Source organism: Coffea arabica, chromosome 7e (assembly GCF_036785885.1).
Source record: "Coffea arabica cultivar ET-39 chromosome 7e, Coffea Arabica ET-39 HiFi, whole genome shotgun sequence".
Lineage (NCBI taxonomy): Eukaryota > Viridiplantae > Streptophyta > Magnoliopsida > Gentianales > Rubiaceae > Coffea > Coffea arabica.
Genome location: NC_092323.1, coordinates 1,691,903 through 1,712,056, shown reverse-complemented (window position 1 = coordinate 1,712,056; position 20,154 = coordinate 1,691,903). Strand labels below are relative to the sequence as shown.

The following is a 20,154-nucleotide window of genomic DNA, read 5'->3' as shown; positions in this document are numbered from 1 at the left end:
GGAAGTCTGCATGCATGCATGATGTTAGAAAGGAAGTGAGGATATAATGGGAGGTGTTCAAAAATGTCCCATGACTGGGAATTTGATTAATGGGAGGTGTTTATTTGAGTATGTATGTGAAAGGGAAATCAATAATAAGAATTTGAGTACCCGTGAGCCTGAGTTATATGATCTTTAATCTTTATCCAGCCTAAATTATTAATTTTGCCCAAGGAAGTCATACTCATTCATGTAAGCGCTGCTGAAGAAAGAAAAAAAAAAAAAAAAAAAGGTCCCACCGGGAGTCGAACCCAGGTCGCTGGATTCAAAGTCCAGAGTGCTAACCACTACACCATGGAACCCCGTCATGCTAGAAGAGCCATTTATTGGAAGTCAGGTCCTCGGCAATTCAGAATCAAAACTGGCCGTTGGTCGTTGAACTGGTATGTAAAAGATCGTTTCAAAGTCCATCATTGGATCTGATCATCATCATCGTTTCAAAGTCCATCTCCGTCACCAAATGCAATATCGTTCTTGGACAAGACAAGTACTAGTTTGAGGTAAGAAGTCACTACTATTGGAATGTTACTTTGAGGTAGAAATAGAGGCGCATAGATAGATAACACTCTATAACAGAGAGAGAGAGTTGGAAGAGAAGGGAAGGAATCGACAAACCCTCTACTATTTAAGTACTTACTGGTAACGAAGTTAAAAGGTACCATAGTATATTAGTATAGGGGCGGGGGTCAAAGCTAACTTCCTCCGAGCAAGCAACGTACACGTACACTACTGTGTCCTGTCCTGTGACTCCTGTCCTGTCCGTAGCCGTAGGAGATGGCGATTGGTGGTGGGTTGAATAATGTATTGGCACAATCCCTTTTGGCTTTGGGAAGGAGACAGGAGGGACGACTGAATTTTGACGACCAACAGAAATAGGCCACGTCATTTTGACCACCCTGCAAAGTTCAAAGATTCCTTAAAGTAAACCCTCACCGAATCTTAAAAAAAATAAAAAAGACTACGGCTACCTCAGTACTGTACCTCTGTAGCAGAAACAGCATATACTATATATTTATATAATACTACCACTACAATACACACACTTACTGTACTGTGTGCTCTTGCAACCGAAAGGCGAGCAAGAAAGAATAAAGGAAAGAAAAGAGGGGCAGAGGAGGGGAGAGTGGAGTGCAATCATCAAATTTCAGAACCATACAAGAAAAAAATCCCGTCCACCACACGTGACATACCTGACCTGAGGCTCTCTCTCTCTGTGCCCGCCGGAGCCGGGGCCGGGGCCGTGGCCGGGCTCTGCTGTGCTCTGCCTGCTATTCCCAATTTTCTATAGGAGGAGGAGGATTAGTGGTAGTAAGTAGTAACAAAAAAAGAATCGGGTCTAACGAAATAAGCCTTTTTCTTTCCTTTTGTCATTGGCCAAACACGTCCTTCCCCTCCCCTCTTTCTTGTGGCCTAATAAAACTACACTTAAATTATTATTACTCCTAATATAATAATTAAAACCAAAAGCCAAGCCCCCATCGGCCTGTCGCCGGTCGGATTCAATCTTTCCCATGCATCATCCTCCTTTGCTGTAAGCTATCCCAACTCTCCCTCCCCACTCTCATGGTTTTAAAAGCACTTTTTCCTGCTTTTTTTATTACTATATTTTATGCTTAATTTCATTCTCCTACTCTGTACACTCTTTTTACAACTTTGCCTTTGCCATTGTGGTGGGACATTTCCAGTTGAGCCTCCAATCTCTCACCACCAGATTCACAGAGATGTATGTGGTTCCTCCGCCCAACCGCTCCGATCCGCTTTCCGGATCCACTCCCTCCTCCGATGCTTTACGGATTTACCAGACATGGAAAGGCAGCAACGTCTGTTTTCTCTTCTCTTCTCTTCTAGGGTTCTTCCTCTTTCTTTCTTTTTTTTCAAAAAAATTATTGTTAGATAGATGAGTTCATTTTCCTGTTCATGTTCATTTTGGTACAAGTCATGCTTAACTCTTACCAATCAAGTTGACGTATGCTATTTAGATTACATTACATTCTTGTTCTTCTTTTACTTCTAATTTATGGTGCAAAACTTGATGCTTCGTTCCTTTTTTCATCAGTCACATTCCTTAACATTAAACTAGGGCTTTGGAAATTTATTTTATTTTGAATGCAAGAAGGGCTGCTATTATGCCCCCCCCCCCCCCCCCGTCTACCGTTAGCCATGCCTAGGGCTACGGACGTATTTACTGATGTTTCAATGGGTCCTTCCACATGTTAATTAGTACTAAACTTGAAATTTTAAGTTTTCTTCCATGCTTATTTGCTTGGTGATTTGAATTTTTTGAACTGCAATAAAACAATAGTTTTGATTCCTGTCACACAGTCACTTAGAATGCGTCAAAAAAACTGACTCTCCTATCCAATGTATGTTATCACAAGTTTCGCTTCGCCTGCCCGGATTCTGATTTGAGCATCTTTCTGATCTTTTTCTTTTAGATTTCTAGTTTGAAATTTTGATTTGGTATTCCTACTTATCCTGTGCAAGTTCGGGAGTTGTGCCAACTTTTAAACTCAAGGGGTTGCGCTTTCAAGTTGATACTGAAACCCACGAGGATGAAATGCTCTACTGATTAATTCATTAAGTTCGTCATGTGATTACTATAATTAGAGTACTAAGTTCGAGGACCTAACAGCTTTGGATTTAACTTAGTAGCACAAGAGGATTCTTGGTATCCATTCCATATTGCATGCTTTCCCTGCTACTTTCCAATTTTAAAAGGTCTTTGGAAGCTCCTTTCTAGACAGAATGCTTTAGCTGCTTTGTTAAGTTCTTTTTTTTTTTCCCACTCTATGTGCAGATATTTTTTCTTCAGGGAAGATTTATGTTTGGACCTGATGTAAGATCACTGGCGCTTACCATATTCCTTATTTTGGCTCCTGTTGCGACTTTCTGTGTTTTTGTTGCTCGAAAGCTGATGGATGATTTTTCACACCATTTGGGCATATCAATAATGGTTATTTCTGTCGTCTTCACATTTTATGTAATGTCCTCTCTCTCTCTCTCTCTCTCTACAAAGGTACAAAATTGCAGTCTTTTATGCTTTTACTTTCCTATGCACTTTATCTCCCTGGTCATGGAAGTTGCTTGGCAAAATATTTGAGCCATATGGTTAAAAGAAAGATGTTTTTGCTGTTTTGGCTTGTTCGTGTTTTCCTATAGGTATAAAAGGTCTAATTTTCTTTCAAATTTGTGCATCATTTTTTTTTTTGAAAATTTATTAGTAATCTATTCATAATTCACAAGGTTTGATGACCACTGCATAGCAGGTTTAGGCTGCATACTCTCATTTGATTTTTAAAAACAGAAAACCAAAATGGAAAAGGATTGAGGTGGAATCATTTCTGTAAAGCAAATTGCCTAGTGATAGACATCGATCTTAATTTTTAAGCACCAGCAAATGTAAAAATCTATAAGATCATCCTATTTTCATTTTTTAGGGTGATAAGGTCTAAATTTTTTGGTATTTACTATCATGCAGGTTTTAGTTCTTCTGCTGCTTACCTCTGGAAGAGATCCTGGTATAATTCCTCGTAATACCCACCCTCCGGAACCTGAAGGCTATGACGGGGGTGCAGAAGGTGGTGTACAGACTCCACAGTTACGCTTGCCTCGTATTAAGGAAGTTGAGGTCAATGGCATAACTGTGAAGATTAAATATTGTGACACCTGCATGCTCTACAGACCTCCCCGCTGCTCTCATTGTTCAATATGTAACAACTGTGTGGAAAGATTTGACCATCACTGTCCTTGGGTTGGACAGTGCATTGGACTGGTAAGATAAATCAGCTTAAATTGTTTAAATTTAGGCATTTTAATAATCAAGTGGTAGTCTTTAAGTACGAAAGGAATACCTCCTTCCCTTTTCTTTAGTGGCCTTGAATGGACAACATGAATTTTACATATTATTGAACAGTAGAAATTGTTGAACATGTGGGCCTTGATATTACTAAAATGGAGATAATTAACTATTGCCCCAGAAGTGTTTTTCATACATAAAATATTGGAGACCACAGAAATTTGGATTATAAGAGTCTGGAGAGTAATAATGCATTTTATAAATCTAAACCACCTTCACCATCTTGTGCCCCTGGACAGTGGCATGTTTCAAAATTCATGCATATTGAGAAAGTTGGCCACCTCAGCCTTTACAGGCTTTTTATGAAATTGTCATATCTGTAAAATTAGGATAATTCATATTTTCTTGTTCAATTTTAACTCTATGCCCAAGGAACATGAGTGTTTGTATGTGTAAATCCATCTTCTGATAATCAAAAAGTGAATCTGGGTTAGTACCACTTGTGTGAACTCTGAATTAACATTCTTATTTCTCTGGTGGCATACTTTCTAATTTGGTAGCATATGATGACTTACGTTATGTCCATGTCATGTTTTCCTGGGTGAACTGTTCTTGGGTCTTCTTATTCCCCTTTATGCTTTCTGGTCAACTTCTTCTGTTGGGTTCAATTAATATCAGTTGGTGTCAAGCTATGAATGTGTTTTTAATCTTAAATTAAAGTGTCATTCCTAAGAAAGAAGTTGCAGGCATCTTCTTGGAAGGACAACTAAGATTTTGAAATTTTGGCTTTGAGATCATTTGAAGATACTGCAACCAGATGACTAGTATTGGTGTAGCCCAGTCTGTTCATCAATAAAGCTTCTGCTGCTTTGTTGAACTCCTAATTAGTGCTTTGATTAGAAATAACCTTTTGGCCTATGATTTAAAGCTTTAAATTTAATGTCTTTTGGTGTCTGCAATAACAATGGGTATTTTCAGTCAGGATTCTGTACTCCTATCCTAAACCTGATGAAACTGTTGTCATCTTTTAGCTTGAATAATATGACATCTGGGTACACTGCTTGCATTTGATGAACATTGTATGTGGAGTTTACTCCAGAAGACTACATTAATTCCTTTTGTTAGTTGGTAGCTTGGTGCTGGAATGGTGAATAGATTTGTCTGTGTGGATTAGAGTACCCACATGTATTAGTAATATTTTAACCTTTTGACCAAAATGTTATCCCATGGGTCCTGAAATATTTATTTCTTTGTATGCAGCAGAACTACTGATTTGCCTTCATGCTAATCTTTTTGATGACTCCTGTTTTTGTACGTCTTGTTGTCCTGAGATATTGATATCTTTTTATGCAGCGGAACTACAGATTTTTCTTTATGTTTGTCTTCTCGACGACTATCCTGTGTATATATGTTTTCGGTTTCTGTTGGGTCTACATCACAAGGATCATGAATTCTGAGGAGACGACAATTTGGAAAGCAATGATCAAGACACCTGCTTCCATCGTTCTCATTGTTTACACTTTTATATCAATGTGGTTTGTTGGTGGTCTTACTGCATTCCACTTGTATCTCATTAGTACAAATCAGGTTAGACTTGAGATCTTGTTTTTCTTGATGCGAAACTGCTGTACTTGTGTTTATAGCTAATGCTTTTGTGTTTTATGTTCGTATTTAATCTACATAAAGGATTTAAATACCATGCTAACAACTTGCTGGTGTTTCAACAATATTCATTTTTTGCAGACTACTTACGAGAATTTTAGATATCGGTATGATCGCCGCGCCAATCCCTATAACAAAGGCGTGGTGCAGAACTTCAAGGAGATATTTTGCTCTCCTATCCCTCCATCTAAGAACGATTTTAGGGCAAAGGTTCCTCAGGAACCAACTTTACCAGCTCGATCAGTTGGTGGGGGCTTTGTAAGTCCAAACATGGGTAAGGCTGTGGATGACATAGAAATGGGCAGAAAAGCAGTGTGGGGAGATGTTGGACCTCTAACAGATAATCCAGAAGGTCACTTCAGTGACAGTGATGGCTTGAACATTAAGGATGGTGGATTTGATGGCATGTCTCCTGGGATAAGGACTACCGTTGATGAAGGTGATCGCGCTGGAGTACATCCTAGACGCTCCAGTTGGGGAAGGAAAAGTGGAAGCTGGGAAATGTCACCTGAAGTACTTGCTTTGGCATCTAGAATGGGAGAACCAAATGGAATGGGAGGAAGCAGCAGCAGCGGCTTGACAACTGGACGACCCACGTAACACAAAGGTGTCCTTTACTGACCGTTGGGATTCATTTGACTTGATTTGGTGATCTCGAGCTTGTAAATGTATGGCTTGGTTTCTGGTCATTCTGCTTTGCACAATTTGTTGTGGGTTCTTAGGAACTTTCAGGGGCTGTCTATAAGTGATGCTGTGGCCGCTCAGCTTTGGAGAAGGAATTGAATGGTTTGGTTTCTGTGAGGGGTGCGATTTTCCTTCTTGGTGTTGTATTTTATTTGTGGGACTAGTTTGTGTCTAATGGTTCAATCTCTTCTCTCTTGTCTATCTGTTGGCTCTGCGTGGACTGTTTGTTGGTTACACATCTCTCTTCCATTTGGATTTTAATCACTCGTGGTTGCAGAATGTGTTCTTTTGAGTTTATGCTGAGGTCGAAATCTAACAGATGCTTCACATAATCGTTGGCGTGAAGTCTCTACAATTTGTAACGTTTAGAGGATGCAATCCCCACACCCCCCCCCCCCACCCCCACACAGCCCAACGACTAGATGGATACTGCCGGCAGTTTATGCACCCCAAACTTTCTAAAGATGTTGCTGATCGTTTCGATGTCTGTTTGTTTGCGCATTTGCACCTAGATACCAGAAATAAGAGGGTCTTGTAGTTGGAATTTGGAGCATGATACTACGAGGTCTGATGTTAAGGGTCAACAACAACAAAGCGGCTTAGCTAAGTTGCGAGGTCAATTGGGATGTGTCCAGATTTGCAATTTTGTTGTTTAGAAAAAAGGAAACAGAAAGAAGGGGTAAAAAGTTGACATTGGGGCCATCCTACTTACCAAGAAAAGAAGGGTTAAAAAAAAAAATGGCCCTGAACCTCAGTTAGGTCGCATTTTTTAACTCAAAGGCAATGTGGTGACTGGGGTGGAGTAAATGGTTAAAGGTGAACCGTACGGCATTGTGATCTAGCACGTACTAAAATCAATCAGATCTCGCCCCCGCTTCTTCCTCGACATCCCAACAGAGACATTTTATATTGTCGCTTCCTGCTTCGCAAGGAACATAAAAGATTCATAGGCAACGGGGGTTAAAGAGTTGGGGAATCCTAAACTATTGTTGTTATCTACATTTGACCTCTCATCTAAATTTTATTTTTGATTAGTTCTTGAACAATTAAAATTGCACATTTTAAGGACTTTCGGTGACTTTAGACATAAATTTAACCGGATTTAAAAGGCATTTTTATCCATTCATAATTGAACCTTTGGAACTAGTATCAAAAACCCTCAAAAGAGGTAACCCTTCAATTTTTTTTTCAAAAGATGATTGAAAAATATGTTGACTATATAAGCAAATCAGTGTGTGTAAATTTAATGAAAATAATGTGTAATCTAAACACATTTATTGATAGTGGGAATGACCTCCCTGTATCAGGCCTGGAGAGATGAAATAACTAGGGGAAAAAAAGAATTAATAGTAGTAATAATAAATTAAAAGAATGAATAGGAGAACATTAGTCGGAATCAGAAATGAGAGGTACAAATAGTAATTAATGCATTCCAATTAAGGGTATCCTTACTTTATTTACTGCTCGCTTCAGAATGCCAGCGAGGCATCCACTCTAGGGACGCCAAAGGATTGGGTTTGGATCCGGATTTGGCCCTGAACCAATCCACTTCTTTTCCCTCGTATGGACTTTATTTCTTGTTGTGTGTATCCGAATTCGACTCAGATTCAAGTAATGGTGTGAATTAAGATTTACCTGTTTTGGTACCCGGATGCGTTACATATAAATATGTAATTAAGCACCTAGTTGATATCTATACTTTATCTGCACAATATAATAAAGCCAGAGCACCGGTAGAGAATGCAAACAATTGTTAACATCTTTTAAACTTTCAATTATACATTTTAAAAATTTAATTTTTGCCCTGCCCACGTAATCATATTCTGCTAACGTAACTATTTATAACCATCCAGGCATCTATGGGTGAGAGCTTTGGGTAAATACATTTCGTCATTTAATACTGTATATTTTTAACTTTACCTTGTGAAAATCACTTATTATTTTATTACCTAAATATGAATTGTGAAGATGACTATATGTAACTTTATTTTAACTATAACTATCTAAACACATCTTGATAAAATAACTGTTTCTAAATATTACAACTATTAAATTAACCATCATTTGATGGGAAAAATATTAAAATACCACAATTTGCTTTTGATGATGAACATTTCATGCAAAGATATAGCAAATTATTTCAAATAATATTTCGCTTGTATCATAAAAACATTTTCCAACTCATTTTTTTTATCTCACATATATCACATCACAAAAAGTGTAATTATTATAGTAATTATTTCAAATAATACTCTATCCAAATACACTTGCGTGTGACTTTAGCACTAGATGTAATAGATTTCCATTACCGTTTTGTAAGTGTTGTAACTACTAAATTATTGTAACCTTAGAAAAACTAATATAAGTATTATTTATGTTAAAAAAATAAAATTATACAAAATTCATTCATGCTAAGTACTTTCAAATTGCACACACGTTGGATGAGCTATTAACACTAGTTTATACTAGTATAAAAGGGAGACGAAGGCCCTGTTTGATAACTTAATTCAACACTTAATTTTAATGGATTCAAATCTTAACATGTTCAGACGCATTTAATAACAAAAAATTGAATGTCTGAATTAATTAAGAAGCACTGAATTTCCTAAGTAAACCTTGTTCCTAAAAATAGGTGATAAGTTGCTCCTTTGACACTGAATGTGATATAGACTCAAATGTATTAGATTTAATACTTGACAATTTAATAACTTAATGGATTTAGATTTCAAATTTCAGTTTTCAGTTTTATTAAATGCACTTGAAGTAATTGGTGTAAACCTCTTTTATGTCACTTTATACTCTTCCTAAACTATCCTTGATAACTACCAATTTCCAAATTCTCAACATATCCTTCTTCCAACTTATATGTATTTTTTATTATATTATTTTTCAACTTAAGTAGTAATCATTAATTCTTATTAGCAACTACCCATTACGGTTATGAAATGCTATTGAATAATTATTTGTATATATAAGACGACAACCTCCAACAACTTCCTATCCAAAAGAAAAATGACAGATACTTCCATTCACATGTCTTTAAAAGAAGAAGAAAAAGCCTTCAACAATTACCAAAAACTTGAAAATCTTTTTTTTTTAATTTTCTTATTTTGGATTTGCGCTTATATAAATATAAGGTGTGTCCTTCCAACTTATTCATTATAACTAGTTTTGTACCCGTTCGTTGAACGGGAATTTTCGAAAAATAATAAACTATTTAGTCAATTTTATAAAAATATCGATATAAAATACAAACTTAATGTATATTTTATTATAACCTTTCTTAAGTATATTACTACATGCGCATTATAATATCAAGTATTCTTATAATATAAATTTGAACATCTAATTCAGTAAATAATAATTTAAAAATGGAAAAAATAACATTCGACAATACCATAACATTCAAAAACTTGAAAATAAATAAAAAGTGCAGTAAATAGTATCAAATAATATTCTACTCTTCACAAACTTGTTTTTGTTTTTCTTCTGTTTGAACATTCTCCTCGATTTTGTCCGTGTAAATCAGCATTTATTGATTTTTCATTATCACTGCATGATAACTAAGTATAAAAAAATAAACATTCAAAGTTGTGTATAACAATACGTAAAGATTATAATTTAAGAAAGTAAAATAGTATATTATATCTACCTTCTCATGCAAATCTTTTTATGAGAATTCCCTTCATCTGTGATTTTTGTTGAACCCTCTGATGAATGATTCATATGAAGTGTATTGAAATGTTGTTGATTAGAATCATCTGTATACTAATTAGGATCTGGGAAGAAGATGCTTCAGGTTGGTATTGGTTGTCGGTTCCACCAATATGATAATGATTTATCAAAATTAAAGGCAAAAATATTATGTGAGATATAATATGTGAAATATAAGAGAAATTTATTACTAATTCAAGATATATTACTAATCCTATGTGTTCATAAAAAAACAAACAGAAAATAAAAACAAAAAAAATAAAATTCAAGATATGTTACTAAACTTTTACAATTGAATATCAACATGGCTTTTTTTTTTTTTTAAAAAAAATGTATTAAAAGAAGATGTACCTGATAATCAAGAGGAGTGGAAACCCAAAATCGATACTTTAATGTGCCAACAGTTTGCACTGAAAATATCTAACCATGAATTTGATGCTTGAAATCAATATATTAGAGACTATATATAGTGTAGGCATAAGAAATAAGAATTGATAAGAATATAAAGAGATATTGATAAGAACAATAAAAGTAGGTTTATCTTGATTTAAGTTGTTTAGAGTGCGTAACTTTGGATAGGAAATAAGAATCCTATAATATTAAGAATTCTTATAAGAAATAAAAGTGCGTTATCAATACAGATTTTACCTATCTTGAAAGACCACGTCAATTATATCGAGTCCTTTAACTTTAAGTGCATGGACTCCTATGGTGTGAATCCAAATACTAAATACTCCCCACCATCTGAGCAGAGATGTATTGTGAATCCTATAACCTAGCAATGAGTATAACCTGCATGTTTTGATTAACAACGAACGGGTTTATAGGAATTTACAAACCCGTGCTCAAATAGGAATTTATATTTGACTGTACGGGTCAAATACATGTAGTTAATTGGATTCAATTAACTTTTTATTTTCCATAAATTTCGTGCTATGCACTATGTCTTGATAACACACTTAATAATAAAATCTATTAAGAATCCTATTTCCAACATCAGATATTGACTTCTGTTATTAATGGTTCCTTTTGAAATTAATTAATTTTCTACTTCTTGTAGTGATAAAAAATTTTATTTACTTCGGTTCCCTATGCAGTACACAAATTATTGGCATGAATTTGGAGATATATCTAATAGAGATATTTAAGTCTCTTCTATTTATATCGCATTACTTTCCAGTTCCTTTTTTGGGTAGGAAATAAGAATTGATATATATATAAACAAAAAATGAGCAAGCCACGTAGGAAATTACTTGTCGTCTCGTTAAGTCACGTAGGAAAGAGAAAACATTAAGGGATAAGAACGAGAATACGGCTTTATTATATATATATATATATATATATATATATATATATATATATATGATTCCCGATCAACACCGTTCATTGAGTAGTTCCCGCCAAACGGGAATTACAGAGAAATCTCGGACAGGAACGGTGGTTGGTGCGTGTGTATGTTGTCAACATACCGTGGATCCACATCAGACGCTTCAGCAGATAACAATCTATTATTGAGAAAAGAAAAGAAAAGAAGAAAATTAATTTGAGCCACGACCACCGCTAAAATCATGCAAAGCAATCTAATCTATTACTACTGCTTGCTTGCTCTGCGTGCAAGTAAGTATTATTAACTATTAAGTAGTAGTGGTACGAATATTCATTCAATCGTTTATGATGAAAGAAATGAAATGATGGCTTAGAAAAGCATGCATTTTATTCTATTTTTCAACCAACCTGTCCAGTAATCAATTATGGTCATTGAATATTAGCAAATAACTATCTATTTGTACATTTTATTTTGATCAATTTTCTACATATCTGTTATTAAACTATAAAACCAACTCCCCTAAAAATGATATTGACAAATACTTTAAAGATCTCACGAATATTTTTTTTTCTAGTAATTGCATAGATAATTAATTGACTTGCAATGCATGGAGAAGGGTCGAGAAAAAGGGGGGATATGCATAAATTTAGGTCACTGGTCTTGTCACTTGTGCTTCCGGTTCCGGATGATTGGCTTATCATTTTGCGGGCTGTGTGATGATTGAGGTGGCAATGAGTCATAATGCTGCGGGGGGCCGGAAGTGATAAATGGTAGGAAAGAAAAGACAACAACGAGTCGTGTGTGTGTGTGTTTTTTTTTTTGGGAAGTAAAAGTAGTAATGCGTGTTAGAAAAGTAATAGACTGTAGACTAGTAGTAAGTATAATTAAAAAAAGGTCGGTAGGTTTGTGTGAACTGAACTGAAGGCGTTAAATATGGACGGAATATCCAAAAATTTAGAAGAAGAGCAGAGCAAGAAAGAGAGGAACGAACGAATATCCAAAAGCATATCTTTGGCGACAAAAAAAAAAAAAAAAAAGAATATCCAAAAGCATATACTACTAATATATAACGCGAAAAATATTGAGAATATTCGATGGGCAGATCCTTTCTTCCCCTTTTATTATTCCAAAAAAATTCCATTCCAATTCCAATGAGTGGGGGTGGGAGGCAGGCATCACCACGTCTGGCTTGGCTGCCAACGCATCCGCGGACACATTAAATCAAGACAATAATAATAAATCCATAAATACATCCATCCATCCATCCAGGAGCATACATATATATATATATATATACCCCCTGCCCAACGGCGCCTCCTCGGCCCCTCCTCTCCTGCTCTTCATCATCCATCCCAAAAACCAAAAGAACTGCTGGTTTCTCCTTCCTTCTCCGTGCCCCATTCTGAGATTGCAATATATATATATACATACATCTACGTGTATCGTATATTTTTCAAAAAGATGGCTCTAAAGGCCGTTCATGTCTCCGACGTCCCCAGTCTCGATCATGTTCCTGAAAACGCCGCCTCCTTGTCTCTATATTCCCCCTCCCGCTTCCTCAAAGGTGTGTGTTTTTTTCTCTACTTTTGTTTGCCAGCTCTTTCTCTCTCCCCCTAAACTATTTTCTTCCATCTATCTTATGGTTTGATGTGTGTATTGGCTTTAAAATATGCGTAGCAGGCGGTTTGGAAACGGGGAGATCGGCGTTTAAAGCTCCGAAATTTTTGGTGATCGGACACCGGGGGAACGGAATGAATCTATTGCAGTCGTCGGATGGGAGAATGAAGGCCATTAAGGAGAATTCTATCCTTTCTTTCAATGCAGCCTCTAACTACCCCATCGATTATGTTGAGTTTGATGTTCAGGTACTTTACTGCTACCATTACTACTACTTTCATGATGATGATATCATCCCCATTGATTTCTTTTTTTCTTCTTTCCTTTTTTTTTTTTTTAAAAAAAAATTTATCTGGAATTTTTTTTTAAAAAAAAAAACATCAAACCAAAGTACCAAACCAACAACGCCCAACTTCAACCGCTGTTTTGCTTCTAGTTTCTACCGCCGCTGCTGCTATTATTTTGTGTTATCGAAGCTAATATATTTTATGATGATTAAAAAGAGAGGGAAAAAAAGGGGGAAACTAGATCCGTGATGCCTGTCTGACCCTGTTCCCTGTCATTGGCGCGTCCTTTTTTTCGCCAAATTCTACTTCATCCGATACTTGTGACGTAAACTATTTCTAGTAGTATCGAATTTCTTTTCTTCTTTTCTCCCTATAAAAGGGGGAAATATAGGCAGTACTTGAATATTTACTTTTATTTATTTTTGGTTTTTTGAGACCTGAATTGAATGAATTCTCTTAATAGTTGGTGGTGCATAGTTTGGTTTTAAGCCCTCATCTATTCACCCGTTCACCAAGGTTTTGCTCTGTATCAAGGTTACTGATGAATCTATTTTTCCTCCCTCCTCCTTCTTGGCGTTGGATATTTTTATAGACTATAAGAGTCTTGCTCTTGTTTAAGAACCAAAAGAAGTACTACTCGTTTTGGTACTTTTTTTTGATACAACAAGAGGAGGCTTACACGGAAAAGTGAAAGATACCGGTGTGAGTTTTGCAGGTCACCGGAGATGGCTTCCCTATTATTTTCCACGACAACTTCATCCTCTCTGAACAAAACGTAAGCTCCCTCTCTCCACGAGGTTCCATGCATATTCCCGTCCATCAGTAGTAGCAAAATCCCATCCCGACTGATCGAAATTTTTTTTTTTAATTTGGGCTGGGAATTTTATTTTAATTTTAATTGTAATTTCCATTTCCAGGGCATGATTTACGAGAGGAGAGTAACAGACCTGTCGCTGTCTGAATTCCTCGGTTACGGTCCCCAGAGAGAAGACGGGAAAGTGGGAAGATCTCTGTTGAGGAAAACCAAGGACGGCAGAATAGTCAGCTGGAGCGTTGAAACGGACGATTCCCTCTGCACCTTAGAAGAAGCCTTCCACAAAGTCAACCCTCGATCGGGCTTCAACGTCGAGTTAAAGTTCGATGATCACGTCGTTTATCAAGAGGACCAACTCGTCCAGGTTCTTCAAGCCATCTTGCGGGTTGTATTTGAGCATGCCCGCGACCGGCCCATCATCTTTTCTAGTTTCCAACCTGATGCTGCTCTGCTCATCAGGAAGCTACAGAGCACCTATCCGGTGAGTCTCTTTCCTCTCGTCAGCTTCTAATTTTTCTTGATTCGAGTGCACTCAAAGATTGCCTTTATTGTGGTGGAACAATTTTTTCTTTAAAAAAAAAAAAACAGGTCTTTTTCCTCACGAATGCCGGGACAGAGATTTACTATGACGTGAGAAGGAACTCTTTGGAAGAGGCCGTGAAGCTATGCTCGGAAGGGGGATTGCAAGGTATTGTTTCCGAAGTGAAAGGCATCTTCAGAAATCCGGGGGCAGTTAACAAGATCAAAGACTCCAAGCTCTCCCTTCTAACATACGGCAAGTTGAATAATGTGCCTGAGGCCGTCTACCTCCAATATTTGATGGGCATTGAAGGCGTGATTGTGGATGTAGTTGAGAAAATAACCGAGGCTGTCTCAAATTTGATGAGGCCATCCAAGGAAGGAGCAGAGGAGGAGGAGGCGGCGGTGGTGGAGGAACATAATGATCAGTCGTTGCAACATGCCAAGCCTGAATTCTCCCAGAAGGAACTGTCTTTCTTGCTGAAGCTAATTCCAGAATTGATACAGCAATAACTTTTCAAGTTATTTGACCGTAATCCTTCTTTTTCTTTTCCTGTTCGCTTGCCTGACCTCCATGATTGCACATAAATTGGTCTATTTCCAAGTTAAAGAGCAGAGGCACCCCATATGCCAGTAGTATGATACGTTAGTTCTCCACTCGACTCGTGGTACCATTCAACTTGTTGATGTAGAGCCATTGTACAGTAGGACTTTTTGCTGCTTTCTTACATGCATGAATTAGAAAGGAAGAGATTTCGTCTTTCCTCACCACTTCCTTGAGATTTTTTTTACCCCCCCCCCCCCTTTTTTTTACCGATTTGTTGGTTGGGCTGCACCTGCAACATCGCCCTTTACTAGTAAACCATGACTCGGGGCCAGTGACCCTTGCGGTGTAAATATAACTAACATCCACTGCCTATGAACTGGGTATACAATTACAGCTGCCGCCAAGTTCATTCATCACATGGATTCCTGGCCAATTCCAGGAACCCAAACGAGAAACCTCCTCAAAAGATGCAGCAGCAGTTACCGAGACAAGACGTCTGGAAAACAGTAACGATATAACTAGTCAAAAACGGAAAAGTTCTAACCGTGATCCAATTTTTGGTGATTTCGAATTCCGGCAATTTCACCGGCCGCAAAAGATGTTGACGGCACCACCAGTTTGCTGTCGTTCTTCTGGGCTCTCAATCTTTAGTTTAGAGAAGGGATGGGAGATCTGAGCAGGAGGATTTCAAATAACACCTAATATGATCAGAAGGATTTGAAATTTTATTAGTTTTAGCTTTGGAAATCCATCGATTCTCATGAATTTTAATTCCAATCACCTCAACGTGATCAAAACAACCAAGGGGATTTGGAATCCGAATTCAGCCAAAATCTTTTTATCCAAACGCCCTTAAACAATTGCTGTCTACTAACATTGAACACAATCAATCAGTCGTGATTTATGATGTTGCCTATGATGGCTAGAGAAATTTCTAAAATTATGATGATTTTTAAAAAAATTCTACAAAGGGGGCCTTTTTTGTATGGAGTTCCGTCAAGGGGTCTTCGCATTCAGCAAATGCGAGCTCAAGGGAGCTCGCATTCAGCAAATGCGAGGTCTCCCTGAATTTTCCTACCATCCAAATCAAAAAAAAAAAGAAAAGAAAAACAGACATAGAGGTGTTTTTTTTGAAATTTTGTGAACAAAAGATCTTCCCCTTCAAGTGCAGATGATGCAGAAATGAAGAAGTTACTTATACAACCCAAATTCAGATCGGATTTCGCTCATGAAAGCCAGATATCCAACCCTGGCTCGAAATGTTCACCCACATTTTCTGCACATTTTCTCTTTTTTTTTTCTACTGATTTTCTCTCCCTTTTTGGCTCCCCACAGTCTCTCTTCCTCCCTTACTCTCTCTCTGGTTTTCCTTTCCGCTTCAACCGTCACTTCTCCCTCAATCTCCCCTCTCTTTCTCGGTACTTTTTCTTTCTCCTTTGCCCGCTGCTACCTGAAGCTCTTTCTTTGCTTTTTCCTCACTCAGTCCAACCCTGCCATTGTTGTCGAAGAATGAACAGTTGCTTTGCAATTCAATACTACTGCTGCTTGCATTGCTGGTGCTGCCATTGTTAGCACTGATTGCGCAAGCATCCCAGTTCGGGAATGCGGGAGTTTGGTCCTTTTTTTTTTTTTCCAAACTTAGCTCGCATTCGCGGAATGCGAGCTCAGTGACCTCGCATTCCACGAATGCGAAGACCCCATTTCAAGAACAAATGAAAAAAACCGCCCCACTTGTAGAATGATTTTTTTTTTTCATCACAAACCAAGAATTCTCCCAGGATGGCTAAGAGCAAAATAGTTTATACGAAAAAGAAAACTTGAACGAAATAACAGTAGTAACTACTTGTTTATAGGGTACATAGCACAAAAATGGTATGGATTTATTTACAACTTCACTCGAGAGAATCCAGACAAACCATAATCTGATGTGGAACTAAATGGTCCAAAACTTTAGGCCTAATTATATGTATTCATGGATAGGGGTGGCAGTGAGACAAATCAAATTCGAATACATCGAAGAGTAATATTTGAGTTTGAGTACGAGCTCGATGAACTTTCGATTTTGAAGCTCGAGCCCAACTCGTGTAAAAATAGAGTGCTCGAATCGAGTTCAAACTCGCTCGAGAATCAAATTAAGATTAAGTTTGAGTTCGAAGTTGAGGTGAAGCTGAAGCTGCTCGAATTTGAGTGATAAGATGTGTAATTTATTCGGCAAGCTTTGGAGCAGATTAGTTAGATACTCGAATCCGACTTGATAACTAAGCTCAAGTAGCTCAAACACGAGTTGAGATTAAACCGAATTGCTTGGTTCGTTTTGTCAGCCCTATTCATGGATAGAGAACCAAATGATGATCCATCGTCATCAAGCAAAATGTGATTTATAAAATTTTTTTCTTATTTTTGGGACAAGTAGTTTGGTGAAATTTTCCAGACCGAGAAACAGGTAAATTTGTAGGTGGCATTGAATGGGGATTTTGAGATTTTTAGTACGTAGTGGCAAATCGGGCAATTTGGGGGACGATCATTCTTGGCTCTTGGCTTGGATCCTTGGCGCATGGGAGTCCAAAGACGACTTCAAGCTCAAACCCGAAGTTCCCGTTACTGTTGACGACTTGGCATCCATCTTTCCATACACGAAATTCGGCCTCCGACTCTCCCTGTGTTCGTCTTTTTTTCGGTAGGTGGAATGGATAGACAGTTGGATTGGAAATGACATAGTACCATATTTGCCCCGTCCACGTCCATCCCAATTATTGTTACCCTTCTCACAATCGTACTAACTTGTCAATTTGACCGTTGTCATTCTTGCCATCGTTTCCCCCTCTGGCCCTTGCATCACCAACTCTTCTCACCAAGCTATCAACACCATTGCCCCCCCAAAACCGCCCGCGGAGCTGCGTCCTGTCGGCTGTTCCCCAAACCAACAACAACGTAGTAATAATAATAATAATAAAAATAGAATGTTCCTCTTTCAATGGGTTGCGGTATTTCCGTATTCTACCACTCCCAACAACGAGATGCTACGGAGGAACGTCACAAACAAAGAGTGGGTGATCATCGTTGCGGTATAAATATAATAGCCAAGAACACCGTCACCAGCGCCTCCAATTCCTCTTCTCCTCCTCCAACCACTACTACTCTTTCCTCACCGTCCAAGCTGTTCACCCTAGGTTTTCCAACAAAGTCCACGTCGTCATTGATGCATGGCGGTGGTGATCATCAAGATCTACGACCGCACCCGAAACCTAATTACCATCCCACAAATAAATGCGTGCTTCCTCCGCCTCTCCAACACATTTACAACGACGAGGCAACATATGATGATCGTACGCTTGCAGAGGGAGACGGTGGTGTAAATTTAATACTGCTCCATAGGCTTGGGTCAGCAGATGAAGGGGCGGTACTAGTCCCAGATTTGAAGGAGACCAAAAGCACAAGGGACGTCAACCACCATGATGCTGCTATCTCCCCTACCAATCATCATCACCTCGACAATGACAATAATTCCGAGCGTGATGAACTTGAAGAAGTAGGAGCCAAAATTTCTGATTATGATGGCCCCTTATGGATTGCATCCCCAAGCTTTAAGGAGTATTGCATCGCTGGTTCCGATTCAGATGACAGCTCCAAGGGTGGTGGCCCTGCCGCCGGCGGTAATTGAGTTAATGACTCCTGTTTACTTACGGCCATGCACCTTTTACTCTTTTGCGCATTTTCAATCTTCGACACTGCGTATCTTTGAAGTTATTGTAGCAAGTAGATAACAAACGGCCGGAAGACTTTCGGACGATAACGTCTTCAAACCCCAACCCGATAACAACATTCGTTTAGCTGTTACGAATTTGTTTTTCTCTAGACTACTAGATTATGAGTTTAAAAGAGCCGTTAACTGACTTATTAGTTTTGGAACTACTGATATAATTATAAGCGCTTCGGTTCTTGTACCAGATGATTAATCTTTTACTACCTTTTTATGGGGCACCAAAAGAGATTTATGCTAGCAATTTCATTGCCGTGCAGGTAACCATGGCAGAGAGGTGATCGAGAATAAGATGGAGAGGCCCAAGGACAATGTCACACTCACACTTTCAGATGAGGTAGTGCCCTTATGTTTTGCTGATAATCGCTTCAATAGTAGTTTGGCTTTTGAGTTTCCTCTCACCTTTAGATCTCTTCTCTTACAAGTTACAACTAGAGCGCGAAGAATTGTGATACCGTGAATTCCCAACACCTTTTGCCTGTTGAGTTTCTAATTTTGGACTTGATCACCAAATACGTGTAAATTTAATTGCATTCATTGATGGCTTGGTCATTGTTCTATCCGTTTCCGGCAACCTTTTTCTTAATCTCATACTGTAAATAGGCATCATTTAAGTCAGGCTGTTACTAGCTAGTACATTAGGAAAACATGGTGTAAATTTAATTAAATTTAATTTTTTTAAAACGTTTTTTGTATCACTTTTAAAACTATCGATCAGGTGAAGTTTGTTTCATTCTAAGCAGGGAAAAGAGCATAATAAATACGACATTATTGTTGCTCGGATTTTGCAGGATTCCGGTATAATCCACCAGGCATCTGGTACTCGACGGCCGAAGAAAACAAGATTAACAGTTCGGAAAGTGCTTGGGATGCACAGGCCAAAGCATGCAGTTGTTAAAAACTTCTTCAGCAAGTCGTCCGCCTGGTCTTCCTCGAAGGCAAAGATGTTTCTCGCCTGATCAAGTCTCTCGCATGCATGTTTCTACGTATGCATAGAGATGGAGGAAGACTCTTTTGTTTTTTTTTAATTTTTTTTCTCCTTTTCATTTACATTGCAGCTCCTTCTTTGATGAATACTTTCTTCTTTTGCATGCACATCTAGAAAAATATTGCCTACTTGATATAGATGAAATTGAGGGTCTGGCTTGATTAACCAACAAAACTATACCCCATTCCTATGTGTTAAGTATAAAATTGAAACCTACGTACAACATGCACTAGATGTTTTTTTATCGTCCTTTTATTTTCCATATCAGGTTACCATTGAAAATACGTTTCTACGTATGAAGGGACTTTGATAGGGAGGATTCAAGAAGAGGGATCATGTCCTACATTACGTTGGCTAATGCTGATAAATAGCCAATGGATTGGACTGGGTTAGAAATATT

General features: G+C 37.8%; 3 protein-coding genes and 1 non-coding gene across 6 annotated transcripts; 3 read left to right on the top strand and 1 right to left on the bottom strand.

The window, feature by feature from the left end:
* Nucleotides 1-269: 269 nt before the first annotated feature.
* Nucleotides 270-341, bottom strand: TRNAQ-UUG (transfer RNA glutamine (anticodon UUG)). The gene has a single exon. It is a non-coding gene; the product is annotated as a tRNA-Gln (tRNA).
* Nucleotides 342-1,092: 751 nt separating this feature from the next.
* LOC113722864 (probable protein S-acyltransferase 7) lies at nt 1,093-6,460 on the top strand. 2 transcript variants are annotated; one of them, XM_027246085.2, is made up of 6 exons: nt 1,093-1,570; nt 1,725-1,859; nt 2,837-3,019; nt 3,518-3,811; nt 5,189-5,422; nt 5,579-6,460. In XM_027246085.2, exons 2-6 carry the CDS (start codon nt 1,761-1,763, stop codon nt 6,095-6,097), a joined length of 1,329 nt encoding a protein of 442 aa, XP_027101886.2. In that variant the 5' UTR covers nt 1,093-1,570; nt 1,725-1,760; the 3' UTR covers nt 6,098-6,460. The 2 variants fall into 2 exon arrangements, with proteins under 2 accessions (XP_027101886.2, XP_071914950.1); XM_072058849.1 differs by having other exon boundaries at nt 2,837-3,055.
* A 5,912-nt stretch (nt 6,461-12,372) lies between these two features.
* On the top strand, nt 12,373-15,230 carry LOC113722862 (glycerophosphodiester phosphodiesterase GDPD1, chloroplastic). 2 transcript variants are annotated; one of them, XM_072058764.1, is made up of 5 exons: nt 12,373-12,786; nt 12,903-13,087; nt 13,842-13,901; nt 14,044-14,421; nt 14,529-15,230. In XM_072058764.1, the coding sequence occupies exons 1-5, from the start codon at nt 12,684-12,686 to the stop codon at nt 14,970-14,972; spliced, it is 1,170 nt and encodes a 389-aa protein (XP_071914865.1). In that variant the 5' UTR covers nt 12,373-12,683; the 3' UTR covers nt 14,973-15,230. The 2 variants fall into 2 exon arrangements, with proteins under 2 accessions (XP_071914865.1, XP_027101885.2); XM_027246084.2 differs by having other exon boundaries at nt 12,475-12,786; nt 12,900-13,087.
* Nucleotides 15,231-17,980: 2,750 nt separating this feature from the next.
* On the top strand, nt 17,981-19,813 carry LOC140011070 (uncharacterized). The gene is made up of 3 exons (XM_072059172.1): nt 17,981-18,659; nt 19,027-19,103; nt 19,558-19,813. The coding sequence occupies exons 1-3, from the start codon at nt 17,981-17,983 to the stop codon at nt 19,723-19,725; spliced, it is 924 nt and encodes a 307-aa protein (XP_071915273.1). The 3' UTR covers nt 19,726-19,813.
* The last annotated feature ends 341 nt before the right edge of the window (nt 19,814-20,154 follow it).

Excerpts from the sequence above, each read along its gene's own strand:
- LOC113722864 (XM_072058849.1), top strand. The coding sequence starts at position 1,761 with ATGTATGTGGTTCCTCCGCCCAACCGCTCCGATCCGCTTTCCGGATCC. Across the intron at positions 1,860-2,836 it reads AGACATGGAAAGGCAGCAAC|ATATTTTTTCTTCAGGGAAG; the intron begins GTCTGTTTTCTC and ends CTCTATGTGCAG. Across the intron at positions 5,423-5,578 it reads ATCTCATTAGTACAAATCAG|ACTACTTACGAGAATTTTAG; the intron begins GTTAGACTTGAG and ends CATTTTTTGCAG.
- LOC140011070 (XM_072059172.1), top strand. The coding sequence starts at position 17,981 with ATGGGTTGCGGTATTTCCGTATTCTACCACTCCCAACAACGAGATGCT. Across the intron at positions 18,660-19,026 it reads TGGTGGCCCTGCCGCCGGCG|GTAACCATGGCAGAGAGGTG; the intron begins GTAATTGAGTTA and ends ATTGCCGTGCAG. Across the intron at positions 19,104-19,557 it reads CACTCACACTTTCAGATGAG|GATTCCGGTATAATCCACCA; the intron begins GTAGTGCCCTTA and ends CGGATTTTGCAG.
- LOC113722862 (XM_027246084.2), top strand. The coding sequence starts at position 12,684 with ATGGCTCTAAAGGCCGTTCATGTCTCCGACGTCCCCAGTCTCGATCAT. Across the intron at positions 13,902-14,043 it reads TCATCCTCTCTGAACAAAAC|GGCATGATTTACGAGAGGAG; the intron begins GTAAGCTCCCTC and ends TTCCATTTCCAG. Across the intron at positions 14,422-14,528 it reads AGCTACAGAGCACCTATCCG|GTCTTTTTCCTCACGAATGC; the intron begins GTGAGTCTCTTT and ends AAAAAAAAACAG.